The 16,596-nt window shown below is 39.6% G+C and overlaps 2 protein-coding genes across 5 annotated transcripts in view; both read left to right on the top strand.

Annotated features, from left to right (window-relative positions):
- Positions 1-3,386, top strand: part of LOC109464475 (SPRY domain-containing protein 3-like) — a 7,363-nt gene extending 3,977 nt beyond the window's left edge. The window contains exons 8-11 of the mRNA XM_019761470.1: positions 284-341; positions 908-1,080; positions 2,277-2,399; positions 2,798-3,386. Coding sequence (XP_019617029.1) covers positions 284-341; positions 908-1,080; positions 2,277-2,399; positions 2,798-2,932 — 489 coding nt within the window. The 3' untranslated portion in view covers positions 2,933-3,386. The remainder of the gene's footprint in view (positions 1-283; positions 342-907; positions 1,081-2,276; positions 2,400-2,797) is intronic.
- Positions 3,387-6,454: 3,068 nt separating this feature from the next.
- The window catches only part of LOC109464467 (FERM, RhoGEF and pleckstrin domain-containing protein 2-like), a 34,487-nt gene continuing 24,345 nt past the window's right edge, over positions 6,455-16,596 (top strand). For 3 of the 4 annotated variants that reach the window (XM_019761456.1, XM_019761458.1, XM_019761460.1), the window contains exons 1-2: positions 6,455-6,566; positions 7,094-7,351. In XM_019761456.1, coding sequence (XP_019617015.1) covers positions 7,109-7,351 — 243 coding nt within the window. In that variant the 5' untranslated portion in view covers positions 6,455-6,566; positions 7,094-7,108. The remainder of the gene's footprint in view (positions 6,567-7,093; positions 7,352-16,596) is intronic. The other variant, XM_019761457.1, reaches the window with a different exon arrangement.

The raw sequence follows: 16,596 nt of genomic DNA on the forward strand, positions 1-16,596 counted from the left end.
GTGAAGGCAGAGCGGAGGAACGGAGCGGAGATAAAGCGTTCATGGAGGGATTCCAGTCTAACTATGAGATACACTGTAAAGGAAATATTTAACAACTACATGTACTATAAGTATAGCTGTAATACTTAGTGTTTTGTGTTGAACAACAAAACTGGTAATCAAGTGTCTATTACTACACATTACAGTTGTTATTTGATGATACTGTAGGTTGGTTTCCATTTTGTGATAGGGAGAGTTACTAGTATTGTGTGTTCTATAACTGTGTATTTTCCATTGTGCCCAGGATTATCCTAAACACAGACACCCCGGGTGGAACAAAGGCTCTATAGCTTACCACGCAGGTATGTCACAGATGGCGGGTACAATGTGTATGTTTATAATCATAACATAACAAAAGCTGTGACACGCCCATACACTCAGCCCTTGTACTGTAACTATCCTATGATGATGATTGTAAAAGGGGTATCACTGATACTAGCAGTTAAGGGCTCGAAGTTCATTTTTGAGAATGGGTGCACCGGAGCACCTAACCTAAAAAATTAGGTGCACAAAATTTTTTCTATTGCTCCATATGAAATAAAATACACGTAAGTAGAATGTAAAAAAAAACAACTAATGTTCCATTTCTAAAGAAAAGTACAACAATGATTGTATTATTTTTCTGACAATTGATGTTACATGAAACATCTTTACAGAGGTAAACGTGCAGAAAGATTTTGCACCAGTGCACCCACAGAAAAAAATTGGGTGCATAGCTCCAAATTTGGGTGCACTCACTCAGTATTTCGAGCCCTGTAGTAACCAAGATATGTAAGAAGTTCCTCCAGTAAAATTTTACTGAAATATGTCTGCAAATTAAGGAAAGGAATTGTTGCAGGAATAGAATTTTTTTGTTTCCTCTCCCCAGATGATGGTAAGATCTTTGTCGGCAGCGGTGTGGGAGATGCCTTTGGTCCACGCTGTCACACAGGTGACATCATGGGCTGTGGGATCATCTTCCCTCGGGACTACAACCTGGACAGTGAAGGGGAGAGTGACAAGAGCTCGCCTGATGACCCACAGGGACAGCCCAAAAAAAAGGTCCTTAGAGCCATCATGTAGTTACTAACGGGGGGTACCCTAATTCCGACCCATCCCTAATACCGAACTAGTTTGAAAAATCCTTGTTGCAGCGTTATGCATGGGAGCACGTGCCTAAAAATAACCACAAGAATGGACAATGTTTTTGTGTTGATATCGGTAGTCTCACAAAGTTTGTCTTTGTTCCTACACTCCGACAACAGACGAGTGAAAAATCTGTGTGAATTCGACGCTTGTTCGGGGGTTGACGAGCGTGTCAAAAATGCAGGTTTTGCTTTTCAAACAGCCACTTTGGAGCAAATCGCGTAATCGTAAAAAGAGGACTTGTTTGGGACAGAAGACAGTTGTATATTGTTTTAGTCATAATTTGTGTATTATAATTTCTAAACTCTCTTCTCAGATCGACCTGTGTTAAACACTAGGTCGGAATTAGGGCACCCCTGTTGCGATAGAACGTTCCACCGGCAAAATGACCGAAAACATGCCGTGCATTTCGCGAACCATTACGCTTGGGTGCAAGGCGCTACACTCAAGTGAAATACACAGCTGTGCAGCTTTAATCGTTGTGATCTTTATCTGTCAATATTATATCTCATGTTGCGCGGGTTTTTGGTCAGATAAACTAAACTATAAGGTCTGTGCGTTTGCATGGAACATAGGTTGGAATTAGGGCACCCCCCGTTAGTATTTATTCGAAGACAAATCAAACTCTACTATTGGATAAGTAATCAAGATAACTTTTGGAAATTTCTGTCGGTTGTTACTCGAAACGTCCGGAAGTTATCTCCATTATTTATCCAGTAGTAGAGTTGTCTTTGTATATTGTTTACCTGGATGTCTAACCAAGGAGGTTATAGGGGAGATGTAATCTCCTTGATCTAATCTGCTATGGTGTGATTATTCTCATTTTGTACCTTGAAATCAGCAAAAAGGCTTGATGTTGACTTTGGGTTACGACTGAAAACATTGCGAATATTTATTTCATACTTTCTAGGTGGTAACAGTCAGTGCAGCGAATAAAAATCCATGTACACCTACATTTGTATATAAACACAGTACATGGCCCAGCACATGGACTGGTGTAGGTAGACATCAGAAATACCTGCCCAGGAGAGAATTAAGTAAAGGTTAAGGACACTGAGGTCGTTTTCATCAGGAAAGCACCAGGAGTTTCAGTGTTTGATTATCCCCCACAGGAGCCACAGAACCAGCTGGAGGAGCTGGTGGACATGTACGGCGGCCATGACAGCAGCAGCGACAGCGACAGCGAGGACGACGAGTGGTTCCAACACGACGAGGAAAACGGCATCCAGGTTCAGGTCAGCGGAATCTTCATGTCAATAAATCACATCAATGTCCAGTTCCTTGGTTGTTGAACTGCTGATTCATTTATTTTTGCTGAGAAAGAATATGTATCAATCCCAAAATGCTCATGGGCGTTACAAATCATGGCTAGAATTGTAGGTTTTAAAAGAAATGTTATGGGTCAGGAGAACTAGACATTTCTACTAATTCTATTTTTATCACCTAACATTCTAATCTTTTATGAACAAAACAAAACAGTTTAGAAACAATGAAATACAAGTTATAATACATATACAAAGTCTCTTGTATGTACTTAATGAATTGGAGCTGTAAACTTTATATGTCCTACCTAGTGGAAAATGATCACACTGTTTTTACAATCGATAATTTGTCCTTCTCTTCCAAACTCCAGGTCTTCTTCACTCGTAACGGAAAGTGCCTTGGTAGGAGAGACGTTCGGATCCCAAAGGGCGGGTTCTTCCCCACCGTCGGCATGCTAAGTAGCGAGGAAAAGGTCCGGGTTGACCTGCGACCCCTCACAGGATAGAGCAATGTCTCCGTTATGCAGGAAAGAGGAGGACAATCAATTTCCTGGACATGTCTGGACTTCTGTGTCCAGTTGCCGTTTTACACTTTGTATGTACGGAACTATTCAACAGTCTGTAACGTATTTGTCTCGACAATACCACATTCTTTACTTTACTGCTTCCTTGCTATTCATTATTTCCTTTGCTTCAGAACTACAGAAGCTTTTTAAGATTTTACAAGCTGCGACTTCTAAATGTTGACAGAACTATGCGATATAAAGATCAACAGTTGTTTATTATTCCCTGGCGGAAACTGTAGGGGCCATGAACAAAACAGGACGGGACTGTTCTGTTTTTATATGATAATTATGCCAAAATGTGTCAGATTCACGATGGATGTATGATATACTAGTAGTGTTGAAACTGTTAGAATTTCTCTGTGAGACCAATTGGCAATAAATCTTTTGGAAACAACTTTGTGTATTGGTGACTGTTTCATGAACTTGAAGAGATTACATTTGTATACCAGGTTTTTCTCAGCTGCAGATTTTTTCATGATTCACCATGCCTTGTGGCGTACTTGACGTACCTGGAATTTTTACTTTTTTTCATATTGTACACTCCAATTTTGTCTATCAATATGACAGAATGGCCATAATTTTTACTGGTCCTTAACAATGAGAGTCTGTACAATGTCAGATGCAGGTGAAAATCCAGGTGTACACAAATGCACTCAACTGAGGAGTTAAAAAAAGGACTTAATTCCATCTTGCTCCCAGAGGGAGTATGGCACCTCTGTACATGGACCTCTACCTGCTTCTTCCCAAGCTGTGGTGAATGTCAAGCATCAAACTCCAATGATTCACCTCCTTTTACATGATAAATGTGTAATAATAGAAAGGCATACAAAATGTTGCAAAAACATATGCTTAATTTAAAACAAAAAGAAACACTGTGAAAGCTTACATCTGTTGGGCACTTTGAATTCCATATACATGTATATGTGTACAGGGTTTCAGTTTATTGTTGATGGTTGTCAATTCACTTTATGTTCATTGTATTGTTTACCATACCTTTATCATTTCTGATGTACACTTGCAATTAGCCCCCTGGCATGGATTTGTAATAAAATTGCTTTTGTTACTCTTTGCTCAACCCTACCTGGATTTTAATACATGCACTCTTGGGCAGTAGATTTAAGGCCACACCAATTTAATTTCTTGGTTAACGGATTCGCCGCTTCATTTTTTTTCTGATTTGCAAATAAAAATAAAAATTCAGAATCAACTGCAAAATGCTCATATTTTGCCCTGAACAGTTGAAAACAGTCCTTTTAGTCCGACTTGTTACAGTTATTCCATCTTTCAATGCATTGGTATCATTAAAAGTTCAAAATTCATTGCTTAAATTTTGAACCAGCCTGGTATGTTGACTTTATGGCTCCTATCGTACCATTTTGGGCCATAATAGGATGCCTAGGTCTGTTTTTATTTTTATTATTTTTTCGCCCGCCCGCTCCATTATTTTTCTTTAAAAATCCGTTAAACAAGAAATTAAATTGGTGTGGCCTAAAGGCTGTTTGTTGGGCCCTGAGGCTCTAATAGCCAGCAGTAGCTCCCCTGGGATCCATGCCACCCTGGTTGAACTCGCTGGGAGCATGATAAACCTCTCACCAAGCCTGCTGGTTTGTCACTACAATCCAGATGGTATTGCAAATGTCAAAAGTTACATTGTTGCAAATTTGGAGCTCATTTGCATAACTAAATAGAATATGAGTATTGGGTTACCCCAGACACAACCAAGAATGGGTATTGTGTTACCCCAAAGATATCCGGCCAATATATCTACCTGGCAATGTTTCAGAACAGAAGTCCTAGCTTCCTCCAGGCTAGTGAAATATTAGCAGCTATATGTTGTGTCGGAGGAAACCCAATGATTTTACCAACCTGATGAAACTAGAGTTTCCACGGAGAGATACAAAATGTAGTCAATAATGTTATGATTGCCACTATGAATCAGTATGATCCAGATGATATTGCAAATGTCAAAAGTTATATTGTTGCAAGTCAGAGCTCATTTCTGCTCATTTGCATAACTAAATAGAAAATGCATATTAGGATTCCTCATACACCACCAAAAGATACCTACCTGGCAATGTTTCAGAACAGAAGTCCTTTATATATAGCTTCCTCAGGGCTACTGAAATGTTGGCAGCTATTTATCTCTTCGTTGTGTCTGAGGAAACCCAATAGAGGGTCTGCATGGGGGGGTCCTGGCAACGGTTAACGGTAAATTCAACAGGGCCGATAACGCTTAACGGTAAATTCAGGACGGTCGGCAACGCTTAACGGTAAATTGACAGGCTTTATATTCGAGCTGCACTGGATTTGGTATCTCGCTTTGTGTTAAAAGGTGATCACTGACAAAATTACGTACTGTGTATACCTTACATGTAATGAAGCTCGCATTAAAATTATGTATTCTCTGTGTTTCCCCACCTGCCCTGGTCCCCGAGTGCGTCCACAAAAAAAGGGGAGTCCGAGTCGACGTCGGCCAGCTTGCATTTTTCAGTCTGCCCAGTTTTACCGATGGATTTTGAGAAATTTAGGATTTCTAAGCCTTCAAAAACGCAATTTCCCGCATTTTGAGAGGCAAATCATGGTGTTGAGAGTGTTTGTCAGTCCTTCTGATGTTTTCATATTTCACTCAAGATTTTTGTTAATTTGCCTGTCAAGGCTGACGGATTCGTTTAAAAAATTCTGTTACTCTCCGCAAACTTGCGGAAATTGACGGGAAATCTGGTTCTGTCGAGACCCAGAGGGACCGAGCGCAGAAGCGCGAGTCGAGCGCCAAAGGCGCGAGCAATGTAGGGGGGTCCGGGGGCATTCTTCCCCGGGAAGTTTTGTATTTTTAAACCTTCAATGACGCATTTTCCTGCACTTTGAAAGGCAAAATTAGGCGTAACGAAAAATTATTCATTAACGCTTAACGCTGAATTTAGGATGACAAATAACGTTTTACGTTGAATTAAAACGACCCATAACGCTTCACGAGGAATATACCGATAACGCTTAACGTTGAATTAGAGCGGGCGGGCAACGATTAACGGTGAATTAAAATATCCCATAACGGTTAACGAAAAAGGGCATGCAGACCCTCCCAATACTCAGTGATTACAAACCTGATGAAACTACAGTATTCACGGATAGATATTAAAAAAGATAGAAAATGTAGTCAATGTTATGTGTTTTTATGATTGTAACTTTCGATATGTGTACCCAGGCTTGTATGCGCATGTATATAAGACGACTAACGTTAAAGCTTTTTTTTAGCCATGATAAAACAAGTAACATTACATTTGTAGTTAGCATTAGAATTCATGATATACAAAATGCCACAAACTTTCAAGAGAGACTCAAGATAAGCACATGCTGGGTACACACTCTAGAATTGACAATTAGTTCATTTTCCCCATACTGTCACATCATTCTGATTGGTGTCCACTACATTTTACGTTCACATTCGCCTAACTGTGCAGTCTCGTACCGGATATCGGGAACCCCCTTCAGAGCCTCGGTCCGTGACGTAGCGCCCAACACTGGGATGCAAGACGCCGCTGGGAGCTCTGTTGGTTTGCACGGGCAGGTCAGCGAGGTGGGGCAAAACTCCGCTTTTTCTCACTCCTTCTTACCTTAAAACTACGCACTGTAATCCATGATGCTCGGCTGTTGTTAAATACGCCGTGTACTTGACTTTGGGTCCAGGAGCGAGACCCAGACACGGGAGAGTTTGGAGGCAAAACACAGACGGATGTGGGGTGGGGAGGGGGGCGCCCGAGACAACAACGCTTTTCATATTCATGACACTTGTGGGTTTTCGAGTCGACGACTTTTGCTCCCGCCCGAGTTATCTTTGCGAGCAAAATCGTGGGGGAAACTACCGTACGTCTTTACCGCCACGATTGTCTCGTAGGGCGCCTGTGTGTTGCGATGATGTTGTGTGAGTGTAGGGGGGAGTTTGTGGTTGTTGATTTTTGTACGACTTTTTAGACGAGTTTTCGCCATGATAGGTTTGAAGTGAGCCCGGGAGTCGTGATCAGCCAGGGCGTACAACTCTTCTACCCTCCCGCTCGCCTTTTGAACTAAAAAGTATCGCCTGTTGTCGCTGGTATCCCTCCTCAGCTCCCAGACTGAACGATGAGCGGGATAGAGGTAGCGGACAACCGGACGGAAGGAGTCGAGCTCCGCGATGTCCAGCCCAGGAAGCGACCTGAGGTGGGGAATGGCGGGGACCCGCCGCCTCAGCAGCAGCAGCACAACAACAACGTCCCCGCCAGGAACGGCCCTACCACAAACAACAACCGGACCGCCAGGAAAGGAAAGTGTATCCCCGTCAAAGTGCTCCTCCTGGACGACACACTGTCAACTTTCGAGATACAGGTCAGCAATTATGATTTTTATTAGCACGGACGGAGTATGAAAAGTATGATCCTAGAGGCTACCAAAGGGGTCACCGCGCACCAGGTGTTGACCGGTTTTGTAGTATGTTAATTAGGTTTGTTGCACCCAGGAAAACACAGGAGGGTGGGGACATGTAGAGAAAAACAATGGCTAGAAAATTTCCTGGTAACGTTGCACATTTTTAGAAGGGAAAAATCTGTTTGTTAAAGAAGGCAGTAACACTAACAGTTTCAGAGAAGGCTTGCGACAAATTATGCACACGCACACACACACCATCACAAGGTCTGAAGGTTCGCAGACAAAACACTCCCTGATGTTCATGCTAATTGTTAGAAGCACGACTGGTACACATTGATACATAGCAGTACATTGCGAGGTTAAAAGTTCAATGGCTCTTTTAAAACTACTTCTCTGGCAGAAAAGAGGTATTATGTTTCAGGGTTTTCTAACTAATTTGTAACATTCTCTCCCAGTCTCTTTTCTAGCTGGAAACTGATTTTGGGGCTGGGTGTTGGAAAATGAAGTACAATTTTGATTTTAGTGTACGAATGCACCTTTGTGCAAACTATTGAATTTTTATACTCGAACCAGTGTTTCTGATAGTGAATGATATTGTTTTCCTGTTAATTGTTATTGAAATTGTCAACCACCTAATCATAGGAAGTCGTGGAACCAGTGACAATTAGTGTTGTCTGAATCACCGTTTTTATAATCAATGCACAAGCAACTGCATCTAGCACATTGTCCTTGTGTTAAATACAGTATTCTGCAAAACAGTGTTACCAAGACAATGCCCATTTACAGCAAACATTAAAATTGAGCTGAAGTGTTGTGAAAATGACACTCTACCTAATGTTATAATCGCCACCTAATTGTTTTGAACATTGCCATGTTGTTTTGCTTGTCGCCATTTGGTTTGGATTACCACTGGATTCCAACTGTTAAGTGTTGTCAGTCTTAAATAGGCTTTATAAGCTTTGTAGGATGGTCATATTCTCATGTGTTATTCTCATGCATTAGTGTTACTTATTAAAAATATTTGCAACAACGACGTGATGATCTTGGACCATGGCATAATTGTTGGTTCTTGCCTTTAAAAAAAATGTAGCTCCTCTTGTTTCAAAAATTCAGAACTGGAAACATTAAAACAGTTATAGCACCATGGCCAGGGAGTAGATTCAAATTCAGGTTTTCTTTCTAGCCTGTTTTCTTCTTGTCCTCTTCCTGAAATTTCACCATGAAATGTCAGTGATCAAAGGAGTTCATTTCTGAATTGGTGTCACCATTCAGGGTCCATTGGTCCACAGTCATGACCTTTCAATTTTTTGGCAAAAACATCTGCAACGTTTTCTTGTACGACTGTGTAAAAGGCATTGGCAAGAGAACCTGAAGTAAAATACCCTTTTAAATTTTCGCTAGCATAAACTATGATAAAGATTCTGCTTGGAGTGTTATGAAGTCCTATGTAGGATTTCCGATATAAAAGACCTTTACCTTGTATGTATGACCCCTGAACTAGAACACTGGGCTACCTGCGTTTACAAACTATTTGCGTAGACTGAACTCAGGTTGCATAGTGCAAGGGGTTAAGCATTTACTCTGTGCAGTGTCAATATTACTGGAGACAGCAGTTGTACATGTACTACCAAGGGCGCCCCCCCGCTGTGACAACGGCTTTTCTATGAGATCAGGAATGGAAAATGATTGGCAGATAGGTCGGTCCAATGACACGAGGTGCTTCTTTATGAGACAGGTTTCTATTCAAGGCCACCGTGTAGCCGATAATAAATTGGCCGGGAATAAAAATAGCAGACAATTTAGGGTCAATAGGTTGCAGATGTTTTATAGAGAGGCAATATGAAGACCTCCATGATTACCAATAAAATGTTTTTATTGAAATTTTGAGAAGTTGAAGAAAAGACCGCTGGCTAGTTTTACTACTGGGAGCTCATATACGCTTTTCCTTGATGATGTCCAAAATTAGCTGTTCAACAAATGAAAGAGTGCTTCAACCAATGAGAGAGTGGCTTTGCATCAGTCAGTTTTTTCCCCCACGGTGTTTTTGTTTTGAACTTCTTTCCATGTTTTGACCAAGGTGGCTAGGGTCATGACATTGGTGTATCACTGTTAGGTATGTCTGATGTCCATTTCTTGTCTAATGTATGAAAAGTCATTAAAATAAGTTCATTCACAGAGAGACTTGCAGTTCAGTTTTAGTACAGGTTGCCCCACGAAGGGAAAAAGAAAATCCTAAAAAAAATACAAGTTTTCAATCTTGGTGAGATTTGCAGCCATGTGGTAGAAATGGCAACATTCCTTGGTTCGATCTCTGCCCCCTTGGCATGTCTTTGTCGTGCTGAGTTGTTTATCTGGCCCTGTTTGTTTTGGCTTTTACAAATGTTGTGGGCCAGCACTCAGCGGAGGAGGAGATATTTGCAGATCTGGATGCGAGATTAGTCCGCGTGATTTTCTCCGGGCTAAAACGTTCTCGAGTTGGCATTGTGGGACGATAAGTGGTCCCCCTGGTACATGGGGAGAAAAAAACAACACCAGCATTCATCCGCAGAGTTTGTTGTCCAGGGAAACCCCTTTTCCGATCCCCTTTCTAGTTGTTGCTTGGGAACTGCCTGTTAGCAGAGAATAGACCTCTAGATATTTAAAACCTATTCATGCTACAGGAGAACTCATACAGGGTTTTGTCTTTAGTTGTTTTGTGGAGTAAGTTAGTAACTCACTTTGCTGACTGAAGTCATAGTCTCCAATGAGTCAGGCTTATGAAGGGTTAATATACTTAAAAGTTAAAGAGATAGAGAAATCTTAAAAATCTGTGGATTTACAACTCAGGAGAAAGGCAGTCAATATTATATGGTTTTGGTGGCAAACTGAATTTGGTGATACTATGCAATAGGGCTGATCAACTGTCTGTCTATGGAAATGACCACAAAATTGGCCATCATTATGAACATTAAAACCTAATCTTAGATTTTAGTGTATATGTGTAGGCTTGTTATATAATGATTCTAGGCTTATTTTGTGTGACACATACCACACACTCACCAGGTTTTTGATTTACACCTTTATGGTTATGAACAGTTCTGAACTTACAGATCAAAGTTACAAGAGGTATATTTTATCCTACTGTTCAGCTGTATTTGCACATGTCAAGAGGACTGTTGGTTCACAGATACAGGTGGTACTGTAAATTCCTTTTAGCTTCACAGCCCTTAAATTTTGCAGTGTGGTAAAAAAATCGTAAAAATCATAAAAACCAAGAGCTCATTATGTCTTTCAGTTCATGGTCAAAACAACCGTTAGTAACACAATGAGAGACAGCTGACAAGAAAAACAGTGGGCATAAAACCACCGTGAATATATCACAATTTGTAGTATTAAAAGTAGACAGGAAAAATTTGTGATCATGTGCCTTTGGTTTAAATTTACCCCTTTATCACCTTTACCCAGAAGGTGAAGTGTTTTCAGTAACATACATTAGTGGTTTTGAGGTTGAACTCAAGAAGTTTTAGATGGCTTTTTATGATATTTTGTATGCAGTTAGGTTCCAAATGCACTGTTTTAGTGTTTAGGTAGTGTGGGAGACTCATATACTTAACTAGGCCTGACATTTTTTGACCGAGGTAAATTGAAAATTGTCTTTGGTATTCTAGAGAAATTGTTACTGGTTGCAGCCACACCAGATGACATGAAATTTTTGGCACAAAGTTGGAATCTATAAAAATCATCAAGTTCTTGTTACAGACTGAACAGACTACATGTATTTCATATTATCATTTGATTAAGCCCTAAATTAAAGGTGGATTGTGAATCGACATCACGAACAAGTCCCTAGGTAGAAAGCAGGTGTACTATAGACGTATGTGTATTGAGTACTGTATGGAACGTCAATATAACCATGATTTTAATGTTGCCACTGCTATAACTGTAGAGTATAACCTAATAGGAAATCTATGGTAGTAGTCACTATACATTTGGTATGTATCATTAGTAGGCTTTGATTTTAGCCTATCGATTTTTACACTGCTTAGCTAAGATTAGGCTGTCCATTTCTATTTGTTGGCATTATAGACTCATTTAATGCTTAGATTGTAAAGCTCTATGATCAAGATTAAAGTCACCCAAAGCCATTTTAGGGTAGTAAAACTGGATATTCGAAGTCAATTTTTCGTCAAATTGTATCAAGTTGTATCAACCTTATCAATCCCATAGCATACTGAAGTCTTAAAGGCAAAAATGTGATATTACTGACAGAATACAGTTGCTTGTTGTGTATCATAGGCTGGTTGTAGCTATTTATTGTTGGTACCCAAAAATGAACGGACTCCTGATGTAGCTTGTTTTGGGCTATTTCAATGTTTCGAGTACGAAATGATGACTAAAATGTGCTAAGAAATGGCAGTAAATGTCAATATCAGACAGATTTCCTAAGTATTTTTTGTTTTGCCTGAAACTGCATTAGATGCCTTTAAATTAAAGCTAAGAAATGTACATGTTAGATTAGAATAAAGTTGTGGCGACAGTTAAGCAATGTCTCTCACCCTTCATTGTTAAGATGTTCATTACTGCTTGCCCGAGATTTATAACCTCATTAGTGGAAATTTATCTCTGGGTTAGAAAATTGGAAAAATGTAGCACCCAATTTCTGGCTGGCAATAATCACTGAAGGCATCTGTGCAGGTGTAAATCAGAGCGGACGTCCCTAATCGTTTATTCATGACTTTGTCTCGAGGGGATAGAATAATAGTTCCTGTGCCAGCATTTGTTCCTGTAAAATTCTTTTGATCTTTTGTCATGTTGAAGTTTTATAAACAAGTTTTAAAGGGAACAAAAGCTCTGTGGGGGAAAAAACTTAACCATTTGCATAAAGAGACATATGTTACAATGAATAGATTGAATTTGGTTATCAAAGAAAAGTGTGTTCATGGAATGTCATCTTTTTATTTTTGTCAACCTATACTTTCTGGTATAAATTGTGAAATTGCTGTCCCCCAGTTTTGGATTCGTAACACAATTGTTAGATTTTTGTTTGGGTCTATAGCAATGCTGATCTTATGTCAAAGTTAGCAGTTATGGGTATGGGTCTGTTTCAGTGATATAAATCATATTACAGTCAAAAGTGCCCTAGAAGATGACCCAGGGGACTGATAAAATCTTGTCTATGTGGACAGGTGGTCACTATAGACAGGATCCTCAATGCTTGTGGGAAAAATTATCTAAGGAAGCACTTAAAGTGGGCACATTGGCCAGGTGGTCCGTATGTAGAGATGGTCACATGTACAGGTTCGACTGTATTACATTCCCCATAATGTCTTCAGGAGGCCTTTTCTGGGGAATGCTGGTAGCTGGTTTAAAGTGGTCTGCGTTTGACTTCCGACACGCCTCGGTGCACCTACTTTCCAGGGACAGGTACTTTATACAGACTGGCTTTTTATAAGTTTAACCCTTTATTGATCGTTTTCTGACTGGGAAGGTAAAAAATAGATCTTTGCTTCATACAAAATGCTGTGTCCCAGAAAATGTCCAATATCAGTCCCAAGACAAATATTGTGGTGGCCTCATCTAAGGCAACATCAATTTATTTTCTCCTTGGATCTTCCTGCTGCCTAACCCCATAACCAGTAGGGAATTGGTAGCCAAATTGCTACTTCAGTGTGCTAATTATTCAAACTTGACCAAAAAGTTGAAATTAGGAGGACCATGAAAAGCAGGACTCTGGCTACATTGCCATCTTAAAACTTTGTATAGCATTTGTACAGTATTTCTCTAAGCAGATTGTTTTCATGTTAGAACTTAGATTTTAGGGTTTAGTGTCATCTAAAATCTGAGAACCAGGTATTGACTTGGTCTGGCCACACACATACATGACATTAATAATTTTTGTGCGCAAACTTTCTGAAAATCATGGAGTTTTATCCCTGCTATAAGGTTTGCTTTTTGAATAAATAAATAAATCTAAAATCTGAGAACCAGCTATTGACTTGGTCTGGCCACACACATACATGACATTAATAATTTTTGTGCGCAAACTTTCTGAAAATCATGGAGTTTTATCCCTGCTATAAGGTTTGCTTTTTGAATAAATAAATAAATCTAAAATCTGAGAACCAGCTATTGACTTGGTCTGGCCACATACATGACACGAGTCCACCAGACTTGCTCCAGTGGTTCCCAGTGCAATATATTGGATCCACCCTACCTGTTCAAATTTCTACATTGTATCGATCAGCCTCATAACCGCAGCCATATATAACAAGCGCTGGCACTTTTCCTATTTAGCCAGCACATCTGGTGTGGTACATGTTAAAGTCAAGAAAATGTTCGCACTTCTGGAGAGGAGTATATACATTGGTAGAAATACTTTTTTTCTGTGTTTTGCAATATTGCAGGATGTCAAAATTTTGTTCTGCAATTCTGAAATATGTCCTGCAAATACACACTTCAAAGTTTGGATCTAAACCAATTGCACATACAAAATTGCATGTTAGCAAATATTTTACATTCAATTTAAAATTACTTATACATGTATATGATATAGTAAAAACAAAACCATTGAACCCCTAGCCTGATTTTTTCAGTCTACAAAATTGCAGGTTGCTTAATTTTTCTTCTGCAATATTGAAAATGCCTCTGCAAAATGCAGACTGCAGATGGGTATTTCTAACACTGGTATAGTTTATGTATGAGAAATGCATATGTATGAGAGATCCATACATTTTTAAAAGCACAAATGCGTTCCTGGCAATCGACATGTTAAAATTAATAACCATTATTGATATTCCACATTGCAGCAACATGAAACTTGTAACTTATGTAAGCAGCCTCAGGTAAAGAAAAAACAGAAATATCTTACTCGACTTACTTATATTATAACTCACAAGAGGTATGGAAGTTTTCAGTTTTTCATTATTCAGATGTACAGACTTGTTCTGTGGTAAATAAACAGAATTTGTATTCTTACAGCGTAGACACAGGAAGTATGGAGAAATTCTACCTTCAGGGCTTGAAACCCTTCATTCTGTCTCTTGCAGTGTATGATTTGTGGTCCTGACTCAAACTGAGACTCTACAAGGTTGCAAACTGTACATATTTTCTCACATCTACTTGTAGAAATTTCAAGGTACAAGTGTCTTTTTGAGTCAGTACCAAGGACATACATTTCTTTATAAAGAAATGAAGAAATGTAGGGTCCTTGGTGCTGACTCTGAGACTCTCCAAGGTTGCCAACTGTAGATATTTTTTGTTGAAATTTCAAGGTACAAGTAGGTATTTCAAGCCCTGTACTTGCTCGGTGTAGGCAGATGTTAGAGGGGCAGAGCGCTGTATATTTCCATCCCTGGCATACGGTCATGACTCCATCAGTAGAAAATAGCAGCAATTTGTGTTCAGTCAGACAGAAAATTGTGCTGGTTCATGGGCAATTACCCGGTGTCTGCTGCTGCTGCACCCTTCCTGTGGGGACCTAGCCTCCGTTACAACTTACAGACCCCACTGGACACTTTTTTTTCAAAGACATCCTTTCCACTAGATAGCGATCACTCAGCGGTCGTAAAACGACCAAAATTGGATTCGCGTGACCCTTGATTTCATAATTTGAATATGATGTGAAAATATAAAAGTATGATTTAATGACAAAAAACGTATTAAAAAAATTGTATTTGTTGAGCGATCTGTGAAATCTTTGCTTGCTCAGTGGGCATAGCCTGTAATGGAAAGTGGGTGGAACTACTAGTATGTCTTCTGACTGCCACTGATACTATGATAGGTTCTGGTTCGTTGCAGAGATCTGATTGCCTGAGATTCCTCAGGCTCTCTCTCAATAAGAGCCTGACAGCTATCAGAAAAATATATCTAGTTTAGGAAAATGTTCAGTAACGGCGGCTAGAAGGAACTCACATAGGGGTCTGATAAAACCTTCATATTATCTGCGACTCTTTATCTACTATATTCATAATGAAAGGCTTTTGAAGAAACTATAGAATCTTTTCTACTGCTTTAACCATTATTCGGAAGACATGTGACAGAGTGTAGTCTGCTTGTGACGTCTTTGTGTTTTAGGTATCCATGAGAGTTAAAAATCAAAGTGCAAAAGAAGACTACATGAAAATTTTGAATGCTCGCTTCAGGGAAAGACATTGATTCAGGGAATAAACCATTGATTTTAATGGATCTTACATTTGGGGAAAGTTGCCCTGAGGCTTGAAGCAACAGAAGGATAGATTTTCAATACACGTGAGTGGCTCTTGCATTTCGAAAATCTCGCCTCAGAGTCAAGCAGGAATAGATTTTGATTTGCTCTATGGTTACAGATTTATGGCTCTAAAACCAGGCCTGAAGCAAAACAGAAATAGATGCTTTAATGTGCTATGTAGGTGGCCCTGGGCTTTGATTGCTCTATGGTGTCCGATTTATGGCTCTAAAGTCTTACGGTAAAGCTGCCTTGCAGTAGAACTGGAATAGAGTTTTAATCTGCCGTAAGTGGCACTAGCATTTTGAAAATCTTGCCTTGGGGGCAGACAGGAATATCTTTAGATTCTAGAGTCATCAGCAGTGAAGAAATTTAAAGCTCCGTTGTCTGGGCAAACTTGTCTCAGATCAAAGCCCGAATAGATTTCTAATATTGAGTAATGCTGTGTAGTTACCTGAGCCCTGTTAGAATTCATGGCTCCAGTGTTTGGAAAAAAACTTGCCTCTGGGCCAAACAGGAATCGATTTCTGATGAAGTCTGCACTTACCTGTTAAAGTTTATGCCTCAAGTATTAGGAAGGCTTGTCCCGGAGAGTATTTGGATTTATGATATGCCATTTACTTACTGTTACGACCATTAAAATTCATGGTTCTGATATTGGGAAAACTTGGTATGGGTGGCAAAGGCAAGACTAGAGTTCTGATATTGTATGTACATTTGTGAAGTTACTACTAGGCCCAGGAATATTGTGTTTCTGTTTCAGTCCTTTTTCTTTTCTTTTCTTTTTTTTTTTTTTAGACTTTGGTGATCTCTAGTGATCCAACAACACAGTTTAACATTTTCAATGTTGATATTGGCAAACTTCTTGTACAATGTTTCATCACTCACTGACTCAGGTCATGATCATGGAGCTAGAAAAGGTCAATCAGCTCGAAAAATTTATGTCCCTTGCAGGGGTCCACACACATCATGATGTTACTTTTTTTGTTAGGGTCGACAGTTTTTTCTGGGGTCAGGAAATACG

This window comes from Branchiostoma belcheri, unplaced genomic scaffold (assembly GCF_001625305.1).
Source record: "Branchiostoma belcheri isolate BF01 breed outbred unplaced genomic scaffold, Haploidv18h27 scaffold139, whole genome shotgun sequence".
Lineage (NCBI taxonomy): Eukaryota > Metazoa > Chordata > Leptocardii > Amphioxiformes > Branchiostomatidae > Branchiostoma > Branchiostoma belcheri.